At 40.5% G+C, this 17,970-nt stretch overlaps 5 protein-coding genes across 6 annotated transcripts; 2 read left to right on the top strand and 3 right to left on the bottom strand.

Annotated features, from left to right (window-relative positions):
- Positions 1 to 1,985: 1,985 nt before the first annotated feature.
- On the bottom strand, positions 1,986 to 5,792 carry LOC306839643 (tyrosyl-DNA phosphodiesterase 2-like). Its single transcript, XM_079368448.1, has 8 exons — positions 5,659 to 5,792; positions 5,359 to 5,475; positions 5,111 to 5,254; positions 4,902 to 4,993; positions 4,457 to 4,575; positions 4,201 to 4,371; positions 3,719 to 4,002; positions 1,986 to 2,436 (listed from the first exon to the last, which is right to left on the bottom strand). Exons 2-7 carry the CDS (start codon positions 5,442 to 5,444, stop codon positions 3,721 to 3,723), a joined length of 894 nt encoding a protein of 297 aa, XP_079224574.1. The 5' UTR covers positions 5,445 to 5,475; positions 5,659 to 5,792; the 3' UTR covers positions 1,986 to 2,436; positions 3,719 to 3,720.
- Positions 5,793 to 6,859: 1,067 nt separating this feature from the next.
- Positions 6,860 to 8,909, bottom strand: tdp2b (tyrosyl-DNA phosphodiesterase 2b; the record flags this gene model as incomplete). Of its 2 annotated transcripts, none has more annotated exons than XM_079367705.1 (7): positions 6,860 to 7,383; positions 7,490 to 7,660; positions 7,747 to 7,865; positions 8,011 to 8,102; positions 8,208 to 8,357; positions 8,452 to 8,573; positions 8,763 to 8,909. In XM_079367705.1, the coding sequence occupies 7 exons, from the start codon at positions 8,907 to 8,909 to the stop codon at positions 7,102 to 7,104; spliced, it is 1,083 nt and encodes a 360-aa protein (XP_079223831.1). In that variant the 3' UTR covers positions 6,860 to 7,101. The 2 variants fall into 2 exon arrangements, with proteins under 2 accessions (XP_079223831.1, XP_079223832.1); XM_079367706.1 differs by lacking the exon at positions 8,763 to 8,909 and adding an exon at positions 8,695 to 8,715.
- Positions 8,910 to 9,213: 304 nt separating this feature from the next.
- acot13 (acyl-CoA thioesterase 13) lies at positions 9,214 to 10,946 on the top strand. The gene is made up of 3 exons (XM_079367719.1): positions 9,214 to 9,384; positions 9,506 to 9,690; positions 10,158 to 10,946. The coding sequence occupies exons 1-3, from the start codon at positions 9,301 to 9,303 to the stop codon at positions 10,315 to 10,317; spliced, it is 429 nt and encodes a 142-aa protein (XP_079223845.1). The 5' UTR covers positions 9,214 to 9,300; the 3' UTR covers positions 10,318 to 10,946.
- cUnh6orf62 (chromosome Un C6orf62 homolog) lies at positions 10,600 to 14,705 on the bottom strand. The gene is made up of 5 exons (XM_079367712.1): positions 13,077 to 14,705; positions 12,788 to 12,964; positions 12,561 to 12,686; positions 12,036 to 12,170; positions 10,600 to 11,942 (listed from the first exon to the last, which is right to left on the bottom strand). The coding sequence occupies exons 1-5, from the start codon at positions 13,203 to 13,205 to the stop codon at positions 11,817 to 11,819; spliced, it is 693 nt and encodes a 230-aa protein (XP_079223838.1). The 5' UTR covers positions 13,206 to 14,705; the 3' UTR covers positions 10,600 to 11,816.
- Positions 14,706 to 14,732: 27 nt separating this feature from the next.
- gmnn (geminin DNA replication inhibitor) lies at positions 14,733 to 17,968 on the top strand. Its single transcript, XM_079367716.1, has 7 exons — positions 14,733 to 14,830; positions 15,191 to 15,261; positions 16,163 to 16,264; positions 16,422 to 16,575; positions 16,662 to 16,744; positions 17,036 to 17,146; positions 17,276 to 17,968. Exons 2-7 carry the CDS (start codon positions 15,205 to 15,207, stop codon positions 17,450 to 17,452), a joined length of 684 nt encoding a protein of 227 aa, XP_079223842.1. The 5' UTR covers positions 14,733 to 14,830; positions 15,191 to 15,204; the 3' UTR covers positions 17,453 to 17,968.
- The last annotated feature ends 2 nt before the right edge of the window (positions 17,969 to 17,970 follow it).

The following is a 17,970-nucleotide window of genomic DNA, read 5'->3' as shown; positions in this document are numbered from 1 at the left end:
TCTAAACCTCTTTAATGGAAAAGGCAGCCTGAAGTAAATAGTAGTCCATCGGTGGGAAACTCTGGTTTGAGAAGATCCGTTTTCATGACTTTTTTTGTTCTATCAAAACCTCATCTCAAATAGCACCTGGCTAGCTTTATTCCCAAACCCCTCGAGAGTGATGGAAGACAAAATGTTCTCGCTCAGACAGTTTCCTCTTATCTTGCAAACCTCTAAATAACTGTCAGTCCTCAAATATGCAGCAGGAGCAGGAGCAGCAGCAGCACTGTACGGCCAGAAATAATGCTGGCTTCTAGGGCAGTTTGTCACATCGATTTTGATGGGAAGTCGTGATGGATGTGACAGTGGTGATATAGAGTGGAGCGCCACTTACGCTTGCCCTTGCCTGTGCAAAGCTGTCTGCATAGGGGGGAAAGGCGTATTTGTGTTGATGGCGTCTGACAGACATGGTCCAGATAGATTCTGAACTTACAAACACACACGAGGAGAAGAAAAGCTGCCTCAAGTCATCTCCCTGCAGCGTGAATACAACAAAAACACACAAACCCAGCCAGAGTCCATCAATCAGAGAGAATCAAACCAGACTCTTCTTGCAGGAGCTGCAGTACACACATTCACATGCTGCTCTTCACACACAACCCGCCAATCTCTCCCGGGCTGGGGTTAGATCTGTGTCCGATCCATCATCATCCAACCCTGCCTCAAAGGACAAACCGCCTCCCACAGCTTCCCCGCCAGCACATGGATACGTCCATGCAGACCCAAGAACATTCACTTTGACGGGGCCTCAAATGAAAGCCAGGGTTCTCACTGAGGGCTACGCTTTTGGATGGAAATCCAAAAATACATTTGTAAGGCTGTTGGTGCTTGAACAACTCAAAGTGAAATTGTAAAAGGTTGAGTGAAATGATCTTGGAAAACGTCCACGCAGGCCTGAGACAGGGGAACTTATGATGTGGATGTTTATGGATTTGTGGAGGAGGGAAACGTTGATGGGCCCCTGGCAGAGGGATCCCGCTCAAGGCAGATGGATGCATCACATGACAATTTTCTTGGCCCAGACAGCTGTTGCCTCCATCTGTACCATCCATGACCTGCTGCTGTTTTCCTGCTCCTCCTCTATGCGGTAGTGAGAAACTGCTCTGTATAAATCCAGAGAAAAAATAGAGCACCTCTGGATTATTTTATAGTCTGCAAGTTTGAAGCCGATATCTGTTTATTGTCTCTTGTGTCGGTTTGAGGTCGTCAAGTCTGACTTAAAACATAACTACAGGACAACTGAAGTCCAAAAAGGTTAGATATTTATCTGGTGCACACAAGTTAATATTTTGTGGAAACAAATTATGATCGTGTGCACACAGGATAATAACTAGTATAAAGATGTTGTTAAATGATTATATTAATAAATTATCCACACAGTATGATGTAATATTACCTTGTGTGCACAAGTTATCATCTGATCTCTGCAAAAGAGATAATATTTGTTTCCAATATTATTAGGTGCACAAACTAAATATCCTGTGTTATCAATTTTATTCCTTTTTGGACACCAGGAACTTTGTACGTTATATTCTTGACAGTCACAAAATGTCTACCATAATCTTAGTTCAGTTTAAAATTATTTGGCTAACAAAATGGGATCAATGTTCATTTCATTTTGAAGCCTTAAAATGTCCCTGGTTGCAGCTTCAGAATTGATTTAGTTGACATCATCCTGGACTTTAGCCAATTCTATTTTTTTTTTAAGTTAAGCTTTAAATACATTCAAAAAATGCTGCAATTTTAACCTGAATATATCCTACTAAATTGTGGATATTTTGCAGTTGCATAATACCCCCCCCCCCCCCCCAAAAAAAAGTTTCAGCTTTCCCTTTTTCAGTCAAATGATAAAAACTTTAATGAGTTCAGGTGCTGCATAGTCCAGATGTTTTATTGCACACCCCAGGTTCAGAGGCAACAGTCTTTGGAGTGGGTGATCCAGTTTAAACTCAGAGTCTTGGTACTTTTACACGTAATTTCCCACTCTCTCATTCTCAGGTTCCGTCTCTACTGTCCTCTAAAGTAAAGACTTAACCTTCCCCAAAAATAATCATGCACACAAAAAAAAAGAGCTCAAAGATTTATGGCACAGTTGGTTGAATTTTGATTTTGATAGGACAAATCATCTCACCCAGATGACCAAATCTTATTTGTGATGTTTTAGGCTTTAGGTGGACACATCAGACCTAAAATGTCCTTGCGCTATTCGGGAATCAGAGCAGGGTTGATGTGATGGTGAGGGTGGGGGGGTCTGCTGTGATGACGCCTGCTCCCAGGGAAGAGTCACATCTGTGTCCTCTCCTAAGGTCAGCTCTCCTTCCTCACTCCATGCTTTAAAAACTGAGCTGTCTGCTTTTCCAACAGAACATGAAAACACACTCTTTGATTTGAAGGGTGCTGTGCAGAGGAGAGAGAGGCTGATGACAGCATCTTGGCAGAGACTCTGAAGAGGAGGTCACATCTGGTTTGGAGTAAAACTAAGGCCTATACTGACACTCTTAAAATGCAGGATGAAGATGAGAGGTGCTGCTGTTAAATTGTTGTATCATTCAACAAAGCCTTTTTTGAAACTTGGACATTCAACATGAAAAAAACATGTTTTTAATAATACAAATAGAGCTGTATTCTATAGAGGTTTGATTGTTATTTTTACACCTTGTTAGTGTGTCTGGTTGCTAAAAGACAATCTTGAAATGGCACATAGCGACATACATAATCTGTTTGGTATTGTTTTTACACACATGTATAGAATGTTGCCATAATGGGCTTTATCATGCTGTCTGTGGACTTGTTGTACCATAAGAGAGTTTCCATTAACAGCAAAAAACAACAACTTTATTTCTAAATTTTAGCCAAAAAAAAAAACAGCTTATATTTCCCATGTTTCCATCCATGATCACATTTGTACAAATATGATCACATGTAAAATGTTCTAAAACCACATTTCCTATGTGCACTGTATGGGTTTGACCATATTTTAATATTATCAACATATCTCAATGTACAGCGTTTCTTTTTATAAAAATGCTCAACTCGTCAACAGAACTGTTTCTCAATAAAGAGGAGACTACATATTGTAGGGATACATTTAAGATTTAAAGCTAAAATGACAGTGATAAGGTGTCTGACATTAAGTAGATTTTTTGTGATAATGCAGTATTTTACACGTTTTTGATTATAAATAATAAATCTTGTCATCGTCAAAGGTCAGTTGTTTGAAAAAATTTTTATTTAGCTCAGTAGTACCCTCTAGTGGTCAAATGCCAATATTACATGCACAGAGGGCATCCCATCTGTTCCTCAGTCAACCTGTGGAAAATATAGTGAATATTACAGGTGGGGAAAAAACATTTTTAAGTAAAAATCAAGATTGTTCTCTTTTGAGATTATGTCTGTAATTCAACGTCTGATCAACTTACAAATTCACTCACTAAATTGATTGCTCTGGACTGTAGAACACTATTAGTGGTAGAAGAAGAGGGGTCAGAAAATGTGCTAAAGATAGCAACATATGATGAGACTTGTGTAGGCCTACTTTTTTTTCTTTTTTTTTTTTTAGATTTTTTTTTTTGGCCTTTTTGCCTTTATTGATAGAGTCAGAGGACAGTGGATAGAGTCGGAAGGGGGGAGAGAGTGGGGAGAGACATGCGGGAAAGAGGCCACAGGCCTGTAGGCCTACTTTTATTCTGTTGTGAAGCTACAGTAGATTCCCCAGTGATCGCTGATGTAGCGTCCACAGTCCAGCTTCTCCAGTCCTACCAGGGCCATGTGGTCAGGGGCCAGGCGAGGGAGCCCGTACTTGCTAGCAGAACTGAAGTAGATTCGATCGAAGCGACAGCGACTCATAAACTGAACTGTCTTGTTGCTGTTGGCTTTCGTGTCCCACGTGTAGCGGCAGTGCTCCTGCTCTCCAAGACGCTCCCACACGTCCCAGCGCAAGGAGGGCAGACCAACCTTCGCTACCTAAAACGGGGAGACAGATAGATGGATTATTGTCATTGTATAAGAATACAACAAAACTTTGTTTGCAGCAATCCTATACCGCAGCGTTTACATAATAGGTTTAGATAAGTGTGGAATGTCATTTGTCACAGGCGTTATTTTGCATTTTGAGCCATAACATGTTTGGGTTTTTTTAACACACAAAGATAAATGAATAACCTCAGCGTCCCTCAGGTTGGTATCTCCTCCAAACAGGACTGTGACATCGTCAGGCGCCTCTCTGATCTTCTGCATCACAACTCGCAGCTGTTTCATCCGCTCCTCTGCGTTCCCTTTGCAGCTCTCAAAATGAGACGTCATCAGACATAACTTCTGGCCTTTGAAAGTTGCCTGAATTTAAGAACAAAAAGTAAATGGTTTAAAAACTAAGATAACATAAACTTAAACAACTTTGGACAGCTGTCTGAGAGCAAACCTGAGCTACAAGCAGATTCCTCATCATCCGAGTGGTTGGGTAAGGTATTATCTCACTATCGATTAATTGAACTCGTGACTTCTTCAGCATCATGCCAGTGAAGTAACCTTCTTCACCACCTGGTCAGCACATGTGAAGAATAGGTAGAGTTATACTGCTAAAGGTGGTCACAGTATATCTCATAATAAAGCTGTGGGACCTTTTTTGAATTTGACAAAAGCATACTGTGTGCCAAAAAAACCCATCCAAATAATTGCAGACACAATATTACTATAAGCAGGTAAAGCAAAGGTGTGTCCATATCAATAACAACAGCTGTGTTATTCTATTTCAAGCTTTGATGGTGTCACAGTGAGCCAGTATGCACTGTGCCCGGATACTGGAGCAGTTAGTAACATTTGCATGTGCTTTTCCAACTTCAACAACAATAATGATTATACTTTACCTTCAATGATGAGGTAGCTGACAGCCCGTTTCTTCAAATACTGGATGTAAGGAGGAATGAGTTCCTGAAGAAACACCACATCAGGAGTGTATCTGCATTAAGGGAAGGTTTACTTTTTAAATAATATTGGCCAGCAGTGTACATCAACAAGTTCAAGTTCAGAAAATGACGTGGATTATGAAAATAGGAGTGTATAAATAGTAGCTTACGAGACTAAGAAGGAGAAAAGGCCCCTGGATCGCTCTGGAAGCTTTTCTGTATCGAGTCCATCCACGTTCCAGGAGATCAGAGTCAGCTTGTTTTCGTCTTCTTCTGAGGGTTTACATGCAGAGGCTGGGCCGTCTCCATCTTTACTGGACGTTTTGAAGAGATTGTTAAGATATTTTAGATTGTTTAAAGCTCATCAAACAACTTTGAAGTTAACTTGTGACGAAACAGGGAAGAGCTGTAACCTTACCATCCTGCTGGAGGTTTTGCCTTCTGCATCTTTTTTTTGGGACTTGACTCGCTCCCTGGGAAATCTCCTTCAAATACTTTTTCCATGTCAGCCTCGAAGAATGAGTTCCAAGTTCCTCTGAAAATCAAATATTTACAGAAGTCTAACAGGACTCTCAAATCAGACACCCATTTCAACCTACGTCACAGGCCGCACCTTGCATTTCTTCTCACGCAGAGAACTTACCACAGACTGGAAAACATATATAACAAAAATAAACATATGGGAGTTAGTTGTGATCTTGATGAAGTTGCAGCTTACCAACAGTGTTCTGTGAGTAAAGTAGCTCTATTTCCAAAACAGGGATGCCCAATACGTCGATCGCAAAGGCACTTTGGGTAAATCGCACAGCATTATAAAAAGTAGATGTCAGCCTATCATCCGTCGTATTTTTCCTTTAAGTTTCGTTTCATTAAAACAGGAAGTAAACAGTCGCGACGTGGTCGCAGGTTTATTTTTAGAATCGGAGCAATGATGCAACGTAGTGTTAAAAGGCTGCATCAATCAAGTTATATGTTGTTGTAGCAAAAAAGGCTGAGGATCATCAGGCAAAGAGGAGGAAAGGTGAGAACTGTAATAAACTAAGAGGATGAAAAACATAGTGAACGAGCCTAAGATTAAACAGATAGAAAATAGAGATATAAACTATAGCTTAGGCTGAAAAATGAAAGGAAATGCAATCAATCAGAATATTTCAAGGCCTTGTTCAGTCAGTATGAATTAACCATCAATAATATTATTTGGATGGATAAGTAATAATGTGACTAAACATGGCATTACAGTTATAGTAAGTAGTATAATTAGACTTTAACTATTGTTGCCAAGTCCACTTGTTATAGGCGACTTTGGACTCTTGCTGTGGCATTCTGAACCAGTTGTAGTTTTTTAATTAATTGTTTTGGCAAATCAATTAAAAGGGAGATACAATTATTGATATGACTGGTGATAAAAGCGTGAATTAAAATTTCGGAATCTTTCTGTGAAAGAAAGGTTCTGACTTTGGCTATGTTTCTTAGGTGAAGCAAAGATGAGCTTATGACTTTTTAAAAAAAAAAAATGAGGGTTACAATTTAAATCATAGTCCACAATAACTCCCAGATTTGTGATGTGTCCTGTTCTGCTTGTTAAAACCACTGAGCCAAATTTGTAGTGTCTCTCTGGCAGTCTTTGCTCTGATTAAAAGAATTTCCATGTTATCCTCGTCACTCCCTGCTCAGTGCTAAGGTTAGCTCTTTCACTCAGTTGAATGCTATATGGAGCACTATGAAATTCATCCAGTCTCACAGGTGACTGTAGATCCTGAAGTATGTACAAATTCAAAAACAGACTTAGAATTCAGATCGTTTTAAGTCAAAAATAGATTCTGAATCCAATCGTGACCACAAGAATCGAAATCAAATCAAACTTTCAGCCTCCACTGAAGCACCCAGCACCATCTCTCACCCCGACAAAACAACAAACGTTGGTATTTGAACATTTATTGGCTTTAATTATGACAGGAGCAATAGTTGAGTCAAGACTCAAACAAGAGGCACATTACAAAATAAAATCTAAAGGTAACAAACCTTAAATCAGGTCAGAACATCTTCTTTCGCAGAGAAAGTATAACTTGAATCCAGCACTGTAGAGCTCTACACATACAACAAACTAGACCAGCTGATGGCAGAGTGAACATTTCCCTGGTTGTTGTTAGGTTGTGTACTTTTATTCTGTTGTGAAGCTACAGTAGATTCCCCAGTGATCACTGATGTAGCGTCCACAGTCCAGCTTCTCCAGTCCTACCAGGGCCATGTGGTCAGGGGCCAGGCGAGGGACCCCGTCCTTGCTAGCAGGACGGAAGTAGACTCGATCGAAGCGACAGCGACTTATATAAGGAACTGTCTTGTTGCTGTTGGCTTTCGTGTCCCACGTGTAGCGGCAGTGCTCCTGCTTTCCAAGACGCTCCCACACGTCGCAGACCGTGGAGGGCAGACCAACCTTCGCTACCTGAAACAGAGACATGAGTGTGGAAATGTAGTTTCTCGCAAGCGCTATTTTGCATTTTGAGCCATAACATGTTTGGTTTTTTAACACACAAAGATAAATGAATAACCTCAGCGTCCCTCAGGTTGGTATCTCCTCCAAACAGGACTGTGACATCGTCAGGCGTCTCTCTGATTTTCTGCATGACAGCTCGCAGCTGTTTCATCCGCTCCTCTGCGTGGCCTTTGCAGCTCTCAAAATGAGACGTCATCAGACATAACTTCTGGCCTTTGAAAGTTGCCTGAATTTAAGAACAAAAAGTAAATGGTTTAATGTGAACTCAAGCACACAACACTGAGTTTTTTGGACAGTTGTCTGAGAGCAAACCTGAGCTACAAGCAGATTCCTCATCATCTGAGTGGTTGGGTAAGATACTATCTCACTCTCAATTAATTTGACTCGTGACTTCTTCAGCATCATGCCAGTGAAGTAACCTTCTTCACCACCTGGTCAGCACATAATAAATAAAACCAAAATAATTGCAGACACAGTATTACTATAAGCAGGTAAAGCAAAGGTGTCTCCATATCAATACCAACAACTGTGTTATTCTACTTTCCAACTTCAACAACAGTAATGATTATACTTTACCTTCAATGATGAGGTAGCTGACAGCCCGTTTCCTCAAATACTGGATGTAAGGAGGAATGAGTTCCTGAAGAAACACCACATCAGGAGTGTATCTGCATTAAGGGAAGGTTTACTTTTTAAATAATATTGGCCAGCAGTGTACATTAACAAGTTCCAATAAAACATTAAAAAATAGTAGTGTATAAATAGTAGCTTACAAGACTAAGAAGGAGCAAAGGCCCCTGGCTCGCTCTGCAAGGTTGTCTGTATCGAGTCCATCCACGTTCCAGGAGATCAGAGACAGCTTGTTTTCATCTTCTTCTGAGGGTTTACGTGCAGAGGCTGGGCTGTCTCTAGTTAAATCTATACTGGAAGTTTTGAAGAGATTGTTAAGAGTTTTTAAAGTGCATTAAACAACTTTAAAGTGAATTTGTGACATAAGAAAGAGCAGTAACCAGTAACCATTCTGCTGGAGGTTTTTCCTCAACCTTCTGCCTCTTTGGTTTGGGACTTGACTCGACGTCTGGGAAATCTTCTTCAAATACTTTTTCCATGTCAGCCTCGAAAAATGAGTTCAACGCTCTCTGAAAATAAAAATAGAATATTCACAAACATTTAAGTCATTTAAAGTTAGTCCCTGGGCAAATTGCCTGACAAGAGGAAGTAACCAGTTTAAACACACATCTGCAATAAGGACTTCTGTACCTAACCCAAACATTAACCTAGAGCTCAGCAGTGCACAGCTGAGAGGGATGAATGTCCATCAACTGTACCTCCATCTGCCAATCATTTTCAGCAAGGTAGCACTGAGCAACAGCGCTGTCTGTTCCCGATACTGAAGCAAACTCGTCGCAGAGACGAGCTCTGTTTTCTTCCACATTAGAAACTGTTGGTTTTTCAGGGTCGGACGTAGATGCCATCTTTTCTAGCCACTGTTTTAACTCATTGAACAAGAAAAGTAGATACAGGAAGCTATAGAAGATAAAAGTAGGTAGGCCTTGCGATTTGTTTGAGTGTTGGGTTTTTTTGGAAGTTATCTCCGGTGTAGCAGCAAAAAGCTTCCGTGTGAGCTCGGGAATTCCCAACAAAATATTTTACATTATTAAAAAAATATATTTAAATCACACGTATAGTATATATGGTAATACTTTATATTTTTCCAACCCGAGGAGAATACTACTAATTTTTCTAAAAAGCATTTAGCGACCACGTTACGTTTAAATTTCCTCCGGACAGATTAATGGACGCAGCAGCTTCCGGTTAGAAGTAAACAGAAGTTTGACATTGATCACGTTAATTTTTGCGGTAAATATGGCTTCAATGCCTTTAAATTCGTTAAAGCAATTGGTGAAGGCAATGTTGGATACTCCGGGCTTTGACAGAGTGCTTAGCAAGGTAAAGATACTCTTTGTTTATGATTTATTTGACATGTATAAGACATATTTTTCTTTAAAGCAACAATGTACCTGTATATTTTGTAATCTCGCAAACATTAGATGTGTTTCTTTTTCCACAGGTGAACATTTTGTCTGCCAGCCCAGGTAAGCTGGTGTGTGAAATGCGGGTGGAGGAGGAACACACTAACCGTGGAGGGACGCTTCACGGCGGGCTGACAGCCACCCTGGTAGACGTCATCTCCACGGTGGCGATCCTGAACACGGAGAGAGCTGCACCCGGAGTCAGCGTGGATATGAACATAACGTGAGGTTTCTTAAAAAATAAAATAATAATAATAAACTGTTTTAGCGTATCCTTTATTCAACCTGTCAAACACTTTATATAAGATTTATTAATTCAAATTGTTCATGAGTAAATACTGACTCTTAATACACTAAGATGATCATTTTAGTTGTAAAGTGTAAACCTAACTCATTTCCTAAAACCTAGAAAGACCCTGCAGGAAAATGAAGATCTCAGCTTTCTTTAAATATACCTATAGTCCTGATTTCAAGCTTAGCAATAAAATGTTGAATATACTCATTTATCCTAAGGCCAACGCTTAAAATATCTGGTGTGATTTTGTGTCAGGGTTAAAATAATTAGTTTACATTTCTGTATTCCTGTTTTATTCTCACTGCGTCGTTGACCTTCAGAGTGTTAATCAGTTCAGCTTGAACATTAACTTCAGAAATGTCTTATGACTGGAAACAACTGTCAATGTCTTACAGGTATATGAGCGCTGCCAAGATTGGAGAGGACGTACTGATCACTGCTCAGGTTCTGAAGCAAGGGCGAACACTGGCGTTTGCGTCTGTGGACCTCACCAACAAGGCCACTGGGAAGATCATAGCGCAAGGAAGACACACCAAACACCTCGGCAGCAGCTAAACTCTCTCCTCTGTCTGTGCCTTTCTGTACATCACATTTGAATGTGTACTGTCAAAACAACAGATTGACCTCTACCTGTATATAGAAAAACTCCTGCTTATGAACAAAACTGTTATCAGTGCTACAAGCGTGTCTCTTGGTTGTTCAGTTAATTTTGCCACCGTTACATGTCAAGTCAAGTTATAAAGAAACTAACAGCAGTGTTGTAAGAAAATCCTGACCTCGTCACCATAACAGTGGTACTGTTTCATGCAATGTGTAATAAAAAGAAATGGACCAGAGTAATTTCAGAATTTGCACTGTATTGGGATATGCTCAGCAGTATTGATTTCAGAATCAACAGAAACAAAAAAAAAAAAGTTACACACCTTAAACCCTTTCAACTGAACACACTGAATCAACAAGGAGCTAAATTATAAGTACCTCATTTTTTTGACTAAAAAAGCCAGCAAAATCCAATTTTTTATTCATGAGCATGGCTGCAACTTATCTTCATTTTTAGTAGGTCAAATTAAACAATCAATTAGCTTACAGCAACTTTGGTTAGGTATGTTAAACATTAAGTATGTCACCCATTCAGTGTCTCACCAACCCACGTCCCAAAAAAAAAAAAAAATCCAAAAACAAAACATCCGATTTCAGTAGCTTAACTGAACGGTGCATGAGCGGCCTGAACAGTGACCGTGACCTCCCAAACATCTAGCCATGTCTCAACTTTATGCACGATGCCTTTCAAGTCACTCAAGATTTTAGCAAGTGACTGCCTAGCATGTTTCAGAGGAAAGCAAATGACACCAAAAACATTTTTAAAGTCCAGCAAAAAAACTAAGGCGGTTTATAAGAAGCCATACCTACACCATATGATTTGACAAATACTGTTCATCTTGTATTCTTTGCTTATACAGGTGTTTTAATGCCTATTCACACCTGTCCTTGGTCAAAAGATTGTGTTAAGTTGTTCTAAAAACTCCACTGACATTACAAACAAGCTTTAACAATCCTCTCTTATGACAACAAGGATAAAAACATGTCCATCTGAGAACCACCGTGAAGACCTGTGTGTCGTTTGTTCCTGCTTTGATGCAACATAAAGAGTTCCTTCAATGACCGGTGCTGTTGACAGTGCGGCTCCAAGAGAACAACCAACCACTCAAAATCAATGTTCGTGCAGGTTCAAATAAACAAAACGGATGAGTGAGTAGAAGGGGAATGAAGAGGGGGGTAAAAAAAAAAGGGGGGGGGGGTGCAATCCAAAAATGGTGGAGAGAAAAGGAGGACATTGGAAGCGTGAGGGGGAAAAAAACGAGGATGAGAACTGAATCAGCTGCAGGTCAGGGTGGGGAGAACGAGGAGGTAACGAAAGGAGAAGAGATCCAAGCACAAGTTCAAATCTTTTTAAAGGAAACGGGTGAAGATGAGTACATCAATTTGCTTCTGAAGGCTTAGGCAGGAGGGAGGGGAAGGGCTTTTCCCTATGCTGCTGGGTGGAGCAGGAAGCCCTAATCAGGCATGTATGGGCGGAGGTGATCCTCGATGTCTCCCACACCCCAGCAGGTCAGCTGGTCCTGGGGCAAGTACAGGCAGAGGCTGCACAACTTGAAAACTGTGGCCTTGGTTTTAGGAGTCTGAGAGAGAAGGGCATGGAGAACATTTCAGGTAAAGTGAGTTATGAGACATCTGGAGGTTTCACAAACATTCGTTTCAGGGCACTGACTCACCTGTAAGTGCTGTCTATCCATGAAGAGAAATACAGACTGTGTTGGGTTGTTCATAACCATTCCAGCCTTGTCTTTACGACCCAAAGCATGCAAGCACTGCTTCTCATAGTCTCCATGATGAAATTCAAACTTGGCCTGTAAAATAAAAACATGCTTGAACTTAGAATGACACAAGTTAGATGTAGGCTTGTGCATACAGGCATGGACGAGGGTGATACCTGTAGGGGAGTATTTTGACATGAAGGGATAAAAGTGTGAACGATAATCTGGTTCAATCTTGTTGTATTTTGCAGGAATTTTCAAACCAATCAAATTATCCATTACAATTTATAAAAAAAAAAAAAAAAAAAAAAAGGATTTGTTGCTTTTCTTTCTACTTGGTTATTGTAAACTCAAAACCTCTAAGTTTGTTGGTCTCTCTCAAGATATTAAAAAAGCCCTGAATCAACATTTTATCAATTCAATCAATGGTTTAATCTGGAAAGTTAAAGAGCTGTAAAATCTGTCTAAGTGCCACATTCTAACCTGAACAGGCCTAAAGGGTTCATCATCGGCCCCCTTCCATCTGGAGAAAAGCAGACAGACAATCTTTTCAATGTCGTTGCGTGGCCAAAGGATGAAGTCCATCTCCTGTGTGCAGCCTATCACATCCTACAAAAAAAATGAGACAGATGTAAGATGTCAAATGTAGCTGGGTATGGTCCTCATTTTCAATGAAGCAATTACAATCCTGACATTTAGCACTGGCTTACCCTTCGCATTGACTGGTATCGGGGGGCGTGTAGTTGCACAACATCTTTTTGCAGGAGTTCTATCGAGCTCTCGAGTGAGTAGCTGGAATCCCGCACACCTCGTAGGATGTTCTCTTCATAATTGTTGGTCATCACTGGCACCACCTCTGCAACCTCAAAAAGTGCAGACTTCTTCTTCTGTAAACACAAATACAGATCAAAGCAACGATTAGATGTTTGTTTGTTTTTTACTGAAAGTAAAGTAAGAGTAAGTAACTATGTTTTGAGATAGTGTCATGAACTGACTAACCTTTTCTTTGAAAACGAAGGCTATATAAATCTTGAAGTCAAACTGATCAGCCAAAGACTCCCTTTTCTTCCGAAGTTGAGCTCGAAGCCGATTCCTAGTCTGATTTCTTCGTGAAGTTGGGTCCCCCATGGTTAGATTTTGATGGTAGTGTCTTCCTCTCGTGCAAAAATAGTTTTGGCTACACTCTACTTTTCTGTTTGTACGTTGGATTAAAGGATGACGCCAGCTACCCCTCGCGGAAACAACGCATCAAACAACTCTAGCCTAGATCTGTGAATTACCCACTATAACTACCAACTGAAAAGGTCAACAAATCCGAGGACAAACTAAGTCATTTTCATTTTGTTTTTTTGTAACAGGGCAGTGTTGAAGAGGGGAATGATTAACAAACTAAGACTACATCTCCTTACAACTTGATCAGAAATCCATGTTTTAAGACATGACCTTAGCCAAATTAGCTTCTTTTTTCAACCTGCCATTGACGAGGGATTAAAAGACAAATGAAAGACGTTTCTTTTGTGAATATAACTTAAAAAATACGGCTGTTGTTATGAAAACCCATTTTTCCCCCTCCCCTCTCTGCTAGTGAAATTGAGAAGTACAGAGACTAGCAAGCAGACAGAATATTCTTGTTGTTTGGGTAAAATTCAAAGTCCCTCATCCATGGCTGTTGTTTGTGTTTTGTTTCTCTGCAGACAGCGTTATGTGCGTGTTACAGACAGATCGGGGATACAGACAGACATGGCAGGTAAATACAGATGCCGGGAGGTAACATCGAGGACCACTTTGAAAGTACCTTGACATTTCCTCAACTGTTACTGCCACTCAATTGGCCCCACGGCCTGACACGCTGCCACTGCTGGTAGTCATGATGTGGGCGTATTTTTAGCACACTAGCTAAGGTGAGCTAGCAAGCTAATCTAGGCATTCACTTCCAACACTAACTAGTAGTGAACCGACGGATGTAGCTACATCTTATCTTCTGACTGATTGGCTTAATTTAGGCCTATGTGTGGTCGGCTAGCTAGCGTACAGTCATCTTTCCACGCGTTTACATCTTCTTGCTCGGTTCAATGTGACTGCCAGTGCCGCGAGAGTCAAGTGACTGTGCAGGGGGGGGACTGACTAGCTGTTTTTGCTTATGCTCAGCATTTTTTGCTCGATATCATTTGCTTCAATCATACATTGCCAACGGCGACATCGACAAAAAACCAACTGAGGGGATCGAAAGCTAACCAACGGCGAAATAAACGCCCCCCCTTTTCTCTCACGCCTTAAGTTTCGAGGTGTTTTGCTGCGCTTGTTTTCTTTCTCTTCTTTTCTTCAGTCGTCACTGCCTCCGACTCGCCCTGCTGCATGCCATGTCAAGATAAATCGACAATCCAGCTGAAATCCTCCGTTCTTTCAGTCGACATGTGGCGTGTTCTGTCTCCCGGTGGGCCCATATTTAACGGCGCGTCGTCCAACGTTTGTCCGTTTGCTTTCTTTGTGTGTTTTTTTCGGGCAGCTAATAAGGGTACACAGCACAGCACAGCACAGGCTCGTCGAACCACAGCCTTCCTCAAAATGGCTGCGCCGTCAACAACTACAAAGATGTGACGTGTGTGGACATGTGACCGCACGAGGAGGAAAAACAACATCAGGGTGAAAGAAAGAAAAATCCTGTTCCACGTGACCGAGTGGGTGTATTTAAGCTCCTGGCGCGAGATTCACACAAGAGAACAGTGAAATCAACGAGGTGTGTCCCGCGAACGGTAAAGTGGCTTAATTTTTGGCTTTTGTTTTTTAGTCTTTAACGATGATTTTCAGTTTCTATTCGCCATTGTCATGGTTACATGTGTGCTCACTTGACTTCGCTCAATGTTAGCGTAAACCGTGTTAAACAAAAAAACTTCTCACGCGGAGCCAGAGACTCATTTAGCATGAAATGACGCAGCATTTTGAGTAAAACACTTGATAATATCAGTGTAGCCGCGTATTGCCCATGGTTAATCGTCATTACACTTTGAGTTCGGATAAAGTAGTTTTATTCCCCCAAGTGTTTCAGTCAAAGCTTTTACGTTTTTATTTTTTTTGCACAACAATGACGTCACGTGGATTCTTTTCTCCACCAGATTCTTTGAAGAAAATGAGTTTCGGTGCTAAACTAAAAGACAACCAGCAGAGGTCTAATGAGAATATCAAGGTGAGTGGTTTCATAAGAACTAAACCTAAATGTTCATGATGAAAGTAGCTAAACAGATTAAACAACTATCCACCTTAATTGTACTAATTTGTGTTAATTAATTTCATCAACAAGGTGATTGACTTCTGTGAACTGAACTTGAATTTCTCTCTCTCTCTCTCTCTCTCTCTCTCTCTCTCTCTATATATATATATATATATATATAGATATATATATAGATATATATATGGATGCTGCTTTTATCACAGTTTCCGTTCTGCTTTGAAGTAAGCTTATCTTAGTAAAGCAATATTTAGTTGATGTTTTAATGAAAGCAGGCTAACATTTAAGAACTGTAGTGTCAATATTTATTATTTTGACTGCAGGTTGACTCTGTTGCCTTCAGAACAGCTTATGTGCTCATCAAATAGAAGATAAAGCGCCTCTATGTGCCATTTTAAACTGTCCATCCAGTAGTTAAAGACAGTCTTTCTCACAGCTTAAAATCACCATAAGGTCACCTTTCATATCTAGGCATGAACCACACTAGCAGTCTTGAGGCGCTGTGGCCAAACATTAACAAAGTGAACCGTGTGGCCGGTCTGTAATGAGCCTGGATGAGAAACTTTCCCACGGATGTTAAAGTAGCAAAGTCCCCCCCCCCCCCCTCCCTTCACACACCTGTGTTCCTGTTGCACATGGCAGCGATGTTGTTTACCCACTTCACCTATAACCCCTCCCATGGTAACAGTGTAACTAAAGTGCAGAAAGTGATGCTAAGCCGATTAGATGTTGAATGAGAACACAGGTCGTTGTAGTTTCCCGTGTGACTGTGCTTATCTTGGAAGGTGGTAAGCACTTTTTTTTTTCTTTTTGTGTTCTGCTAAACTGAGCGCTTTATACTTATACTTTTGTCTTCCAGAGCTTCTTTACGCCGTCTCAGAAGGCAATGGGACCCCCCAGGCAATCTCTGCAGGTCCTCCAACTCTCTGCTGTCAACAAAGACTTGGGAAGGTCAGCTCAGGTATGCAGTAGCTTGTGGAAGTCATTTCATCTGACTGAAATGTTGTTTTACACAGGAAGTATGGTGTTATCTGCTGAACACAAGGGCTCGAAAGCCTTATTGTTTCCAAACACTGGGGGGGGGGAAAAAAGAGCACTCATGAAGTTTTTCTCTGTAGATGGGTAAAGTCATTCCGAAACGCAAACAGTGGCGTGCAGAACAAACGAGAGGCCCAAAGAGGGTGAAGGCTGAAGTCAAATCCACGCAAACTGAAGAAACTCAGTGTTCAACCGATGGCATGTCCAAGGAAGCATATGAGCTTATGGTCAAAGGTAGGTGGAGACTTCATTAAATTGTTTAAATTAACTCCCAAAGCCAACTGGACTTTGTTGAGCCTGACTTGATGTTGCTGTTGTAGAAACCCCTCCTTCAACATACTGGAAAGAAGTAGCCGAGGAACGAAGGAAAGCCTTGTACAATGTTCTACAGGAGAATGAGAAGGTGAGTTACAATCACTGAGAGGGCTAATGTTTAGCTGTAAACTGAGCTGTTCCCACGCTCCCACTGACTGAGTCAGCCTTCACTGGCCTCAGCCCAGGTGGCAGTGAATTTAAAAGTAACATGAGGTCAAGCGTACCAAATTTTAAGGTAGACTTATTGGATGCAAAACCTGTAATAAGTTTAAAATCTGGAATACTTGAAGAGTTAAATTTTGACCTTGCAGCCTTCAATAACGATTCAGAATAATTTGTTGGCAATTTTGTTGTTCTGCTTTTTTAATTTTTTAATCAGTTACACAAAGACATTGAGGCCAAAGAAGAACAGATAACAAAGCTTAAGTGTGAAAATGAAGAGCTGCAGGAGCTGGCACAACACGTCCAGTACATGGCTGATATGATTGAGGTGAATATCCTGTAACATATGGGCTTAATTTTCAGAGTGTAATTTGTGACAAAGTTTGAAGTGTGTATGTGTATATATATATATATATATATAATTTTTTTTTTTTTTTTTTTTTTTTTTTCCCTCTAGAGGTTGACTGGAAAGAGCCCTGACAATCTGGAGGAATTGAGGGATATTGCCCTTGACGCAGATGAAGAGGATGAGGCAACTCAGAGCGAAGATGAAGATTCAGATAACTTTGACAGCGATGAGGAGAGAGAAGAACCTTCAGACCATGAACAACTTGAACCCTCAGATCAGGAATGACTGAGACTACTGGTGTGTGTATAACAGAACTTTGAACTGCGTGCATAGGTTGGCACGTTTAAACTCGAGTGTGCTTGAATGGCAAAAACGCTTTTAACTTAAGATGTGTACTTTTAATTTTTTTTTTTTTTTTTTTTTTTTTTTTTAAAGCAAACTGTTTTTATTTTAGTTCTGAACTTGTCGCTTATTGTGGAAGTAAAAAAAGTGTTCAAACTAAGACGGGAGGGATTATTTTGGAGACGCAGAAGACCTTAAGCAATGTTTCAGTAAAACTGATAAATTCAGAAGCTCAGTGGCTAAAATCTTTCACGTTACAGGGTCCTGGTATTGTGCATGTGGTTTTGTAACTGCAGCTGGGCCAAAGCAATGGGTCACTGTTAATCATTTCATATCCTAACTTTATGTATTCTAATACAAGACTGTGAGCCCTGAAACGGTTTTCCTGTCAGGTGCAAGTGTTTAGGTTTACAATGTGACCATGTACATAAAAACCTGTAAAATAAACTCTTAGATCTATT

This window comes from Symphodus melops (genome assembly GCF_947650265.1).
Source record: "Symphodus melops genome assembly, chromosome: 18".
Lineage (NCBI taxonomy): Eukaryota > Metazoa > Chordata > Actinopteri > Labriformes > Labridae > Symphodus > Symphodus melops.
The sequence above is the reverse complement of the archived record's forward strand: the minus strand, read 5'-3'. Positions and strand labels throughout refer to the sequence as shown.

Bases quoted from the DNA above. Each gene is read 5' to 3' on its own strand.
- LOC306839643 (XM_079368448.1), bottom strand. From the start codon at position 5,444: ATGGAAAAAGTATTTGAAGGAGATTTCCCAGGGAGCGAGTCAAGTCCC. The intron at 5,255-5,358 runs GTAAGGTTACAG...CAAAACGTCCAG, and splicing joins GCAAAACCTCCAGCAGGATG to TAAAGATGGAGACGGCCCAG. The intron at 4,576-4,901 runs GTAAAGTATAAT...TGTGCTGACCAG, and splicing joins CAGCTACCTCATCATTGAAG to GTGGTGAAGAAGGTTACTTC.
- acot13 (XM_079367719.1), top strand. From the start codon at position 9,301: ATGGCTTCAATGCCTTTAAATTCGTTAAAGCAATTGGTGAAGGCAATG. The intron at 9,385-9,505 runs GTAAAGATACTC...CTTTTTCCACAG, and splicing joins TTGACAGAGTGCTTAGCAAG to GTGAACATTTTGTCTGCCAG. The intron at 9,691-10,157 runs GTGAGGTTTCTT...AATGTCTTACAG, and splicing joins AGCGTGGATATGAACATAAC to GTATATGAGCGCTGCCAAGA.
- cUnh6orf62 (XM_079367712.1), bottom strand. From the start codon at position 13,205: ATGGGGGACCCAACTTCACGAAGAAATCAGACTAGGAATCGGCTTCGA. The intron at 12,687-12,787 runs GTAAGCCAGTGC...TTTTTTTTGTAG, and splicing joins GATACCAGTCAATGCGAAGG to GATGTGATAGGCTGCACACA. The intron at 11,943-12,035 runs GTGAGTCAGTGC...CTTCTCTCTCAG, and splicing joins TGGATAGACAGCACTTACAG to ACTCCTAAAACCAAGGCCAC.
- gmnn (XM_079367716.1), top strand. From the start codon at position 15,205: ATGAGTTTCGGTGCTAAACTAAAAGACAACCAGCAGAGGTCTAATGAG. The intron at 15,262-16,162 runs GTGAGTGGTTTC...TTTGTCTTCCAG, and splicing joins GGTCTAATGAGAATATCAAG to AGCTTCTTTACGCCGTCTCA. The intron at 17,147-17,275 runs GTGAATATCCTG...TTTTCCCTCTAG, and splicing joins ACATGGCTGATATGATTGAG to AGGTTGACTGGAAAGAGCCC.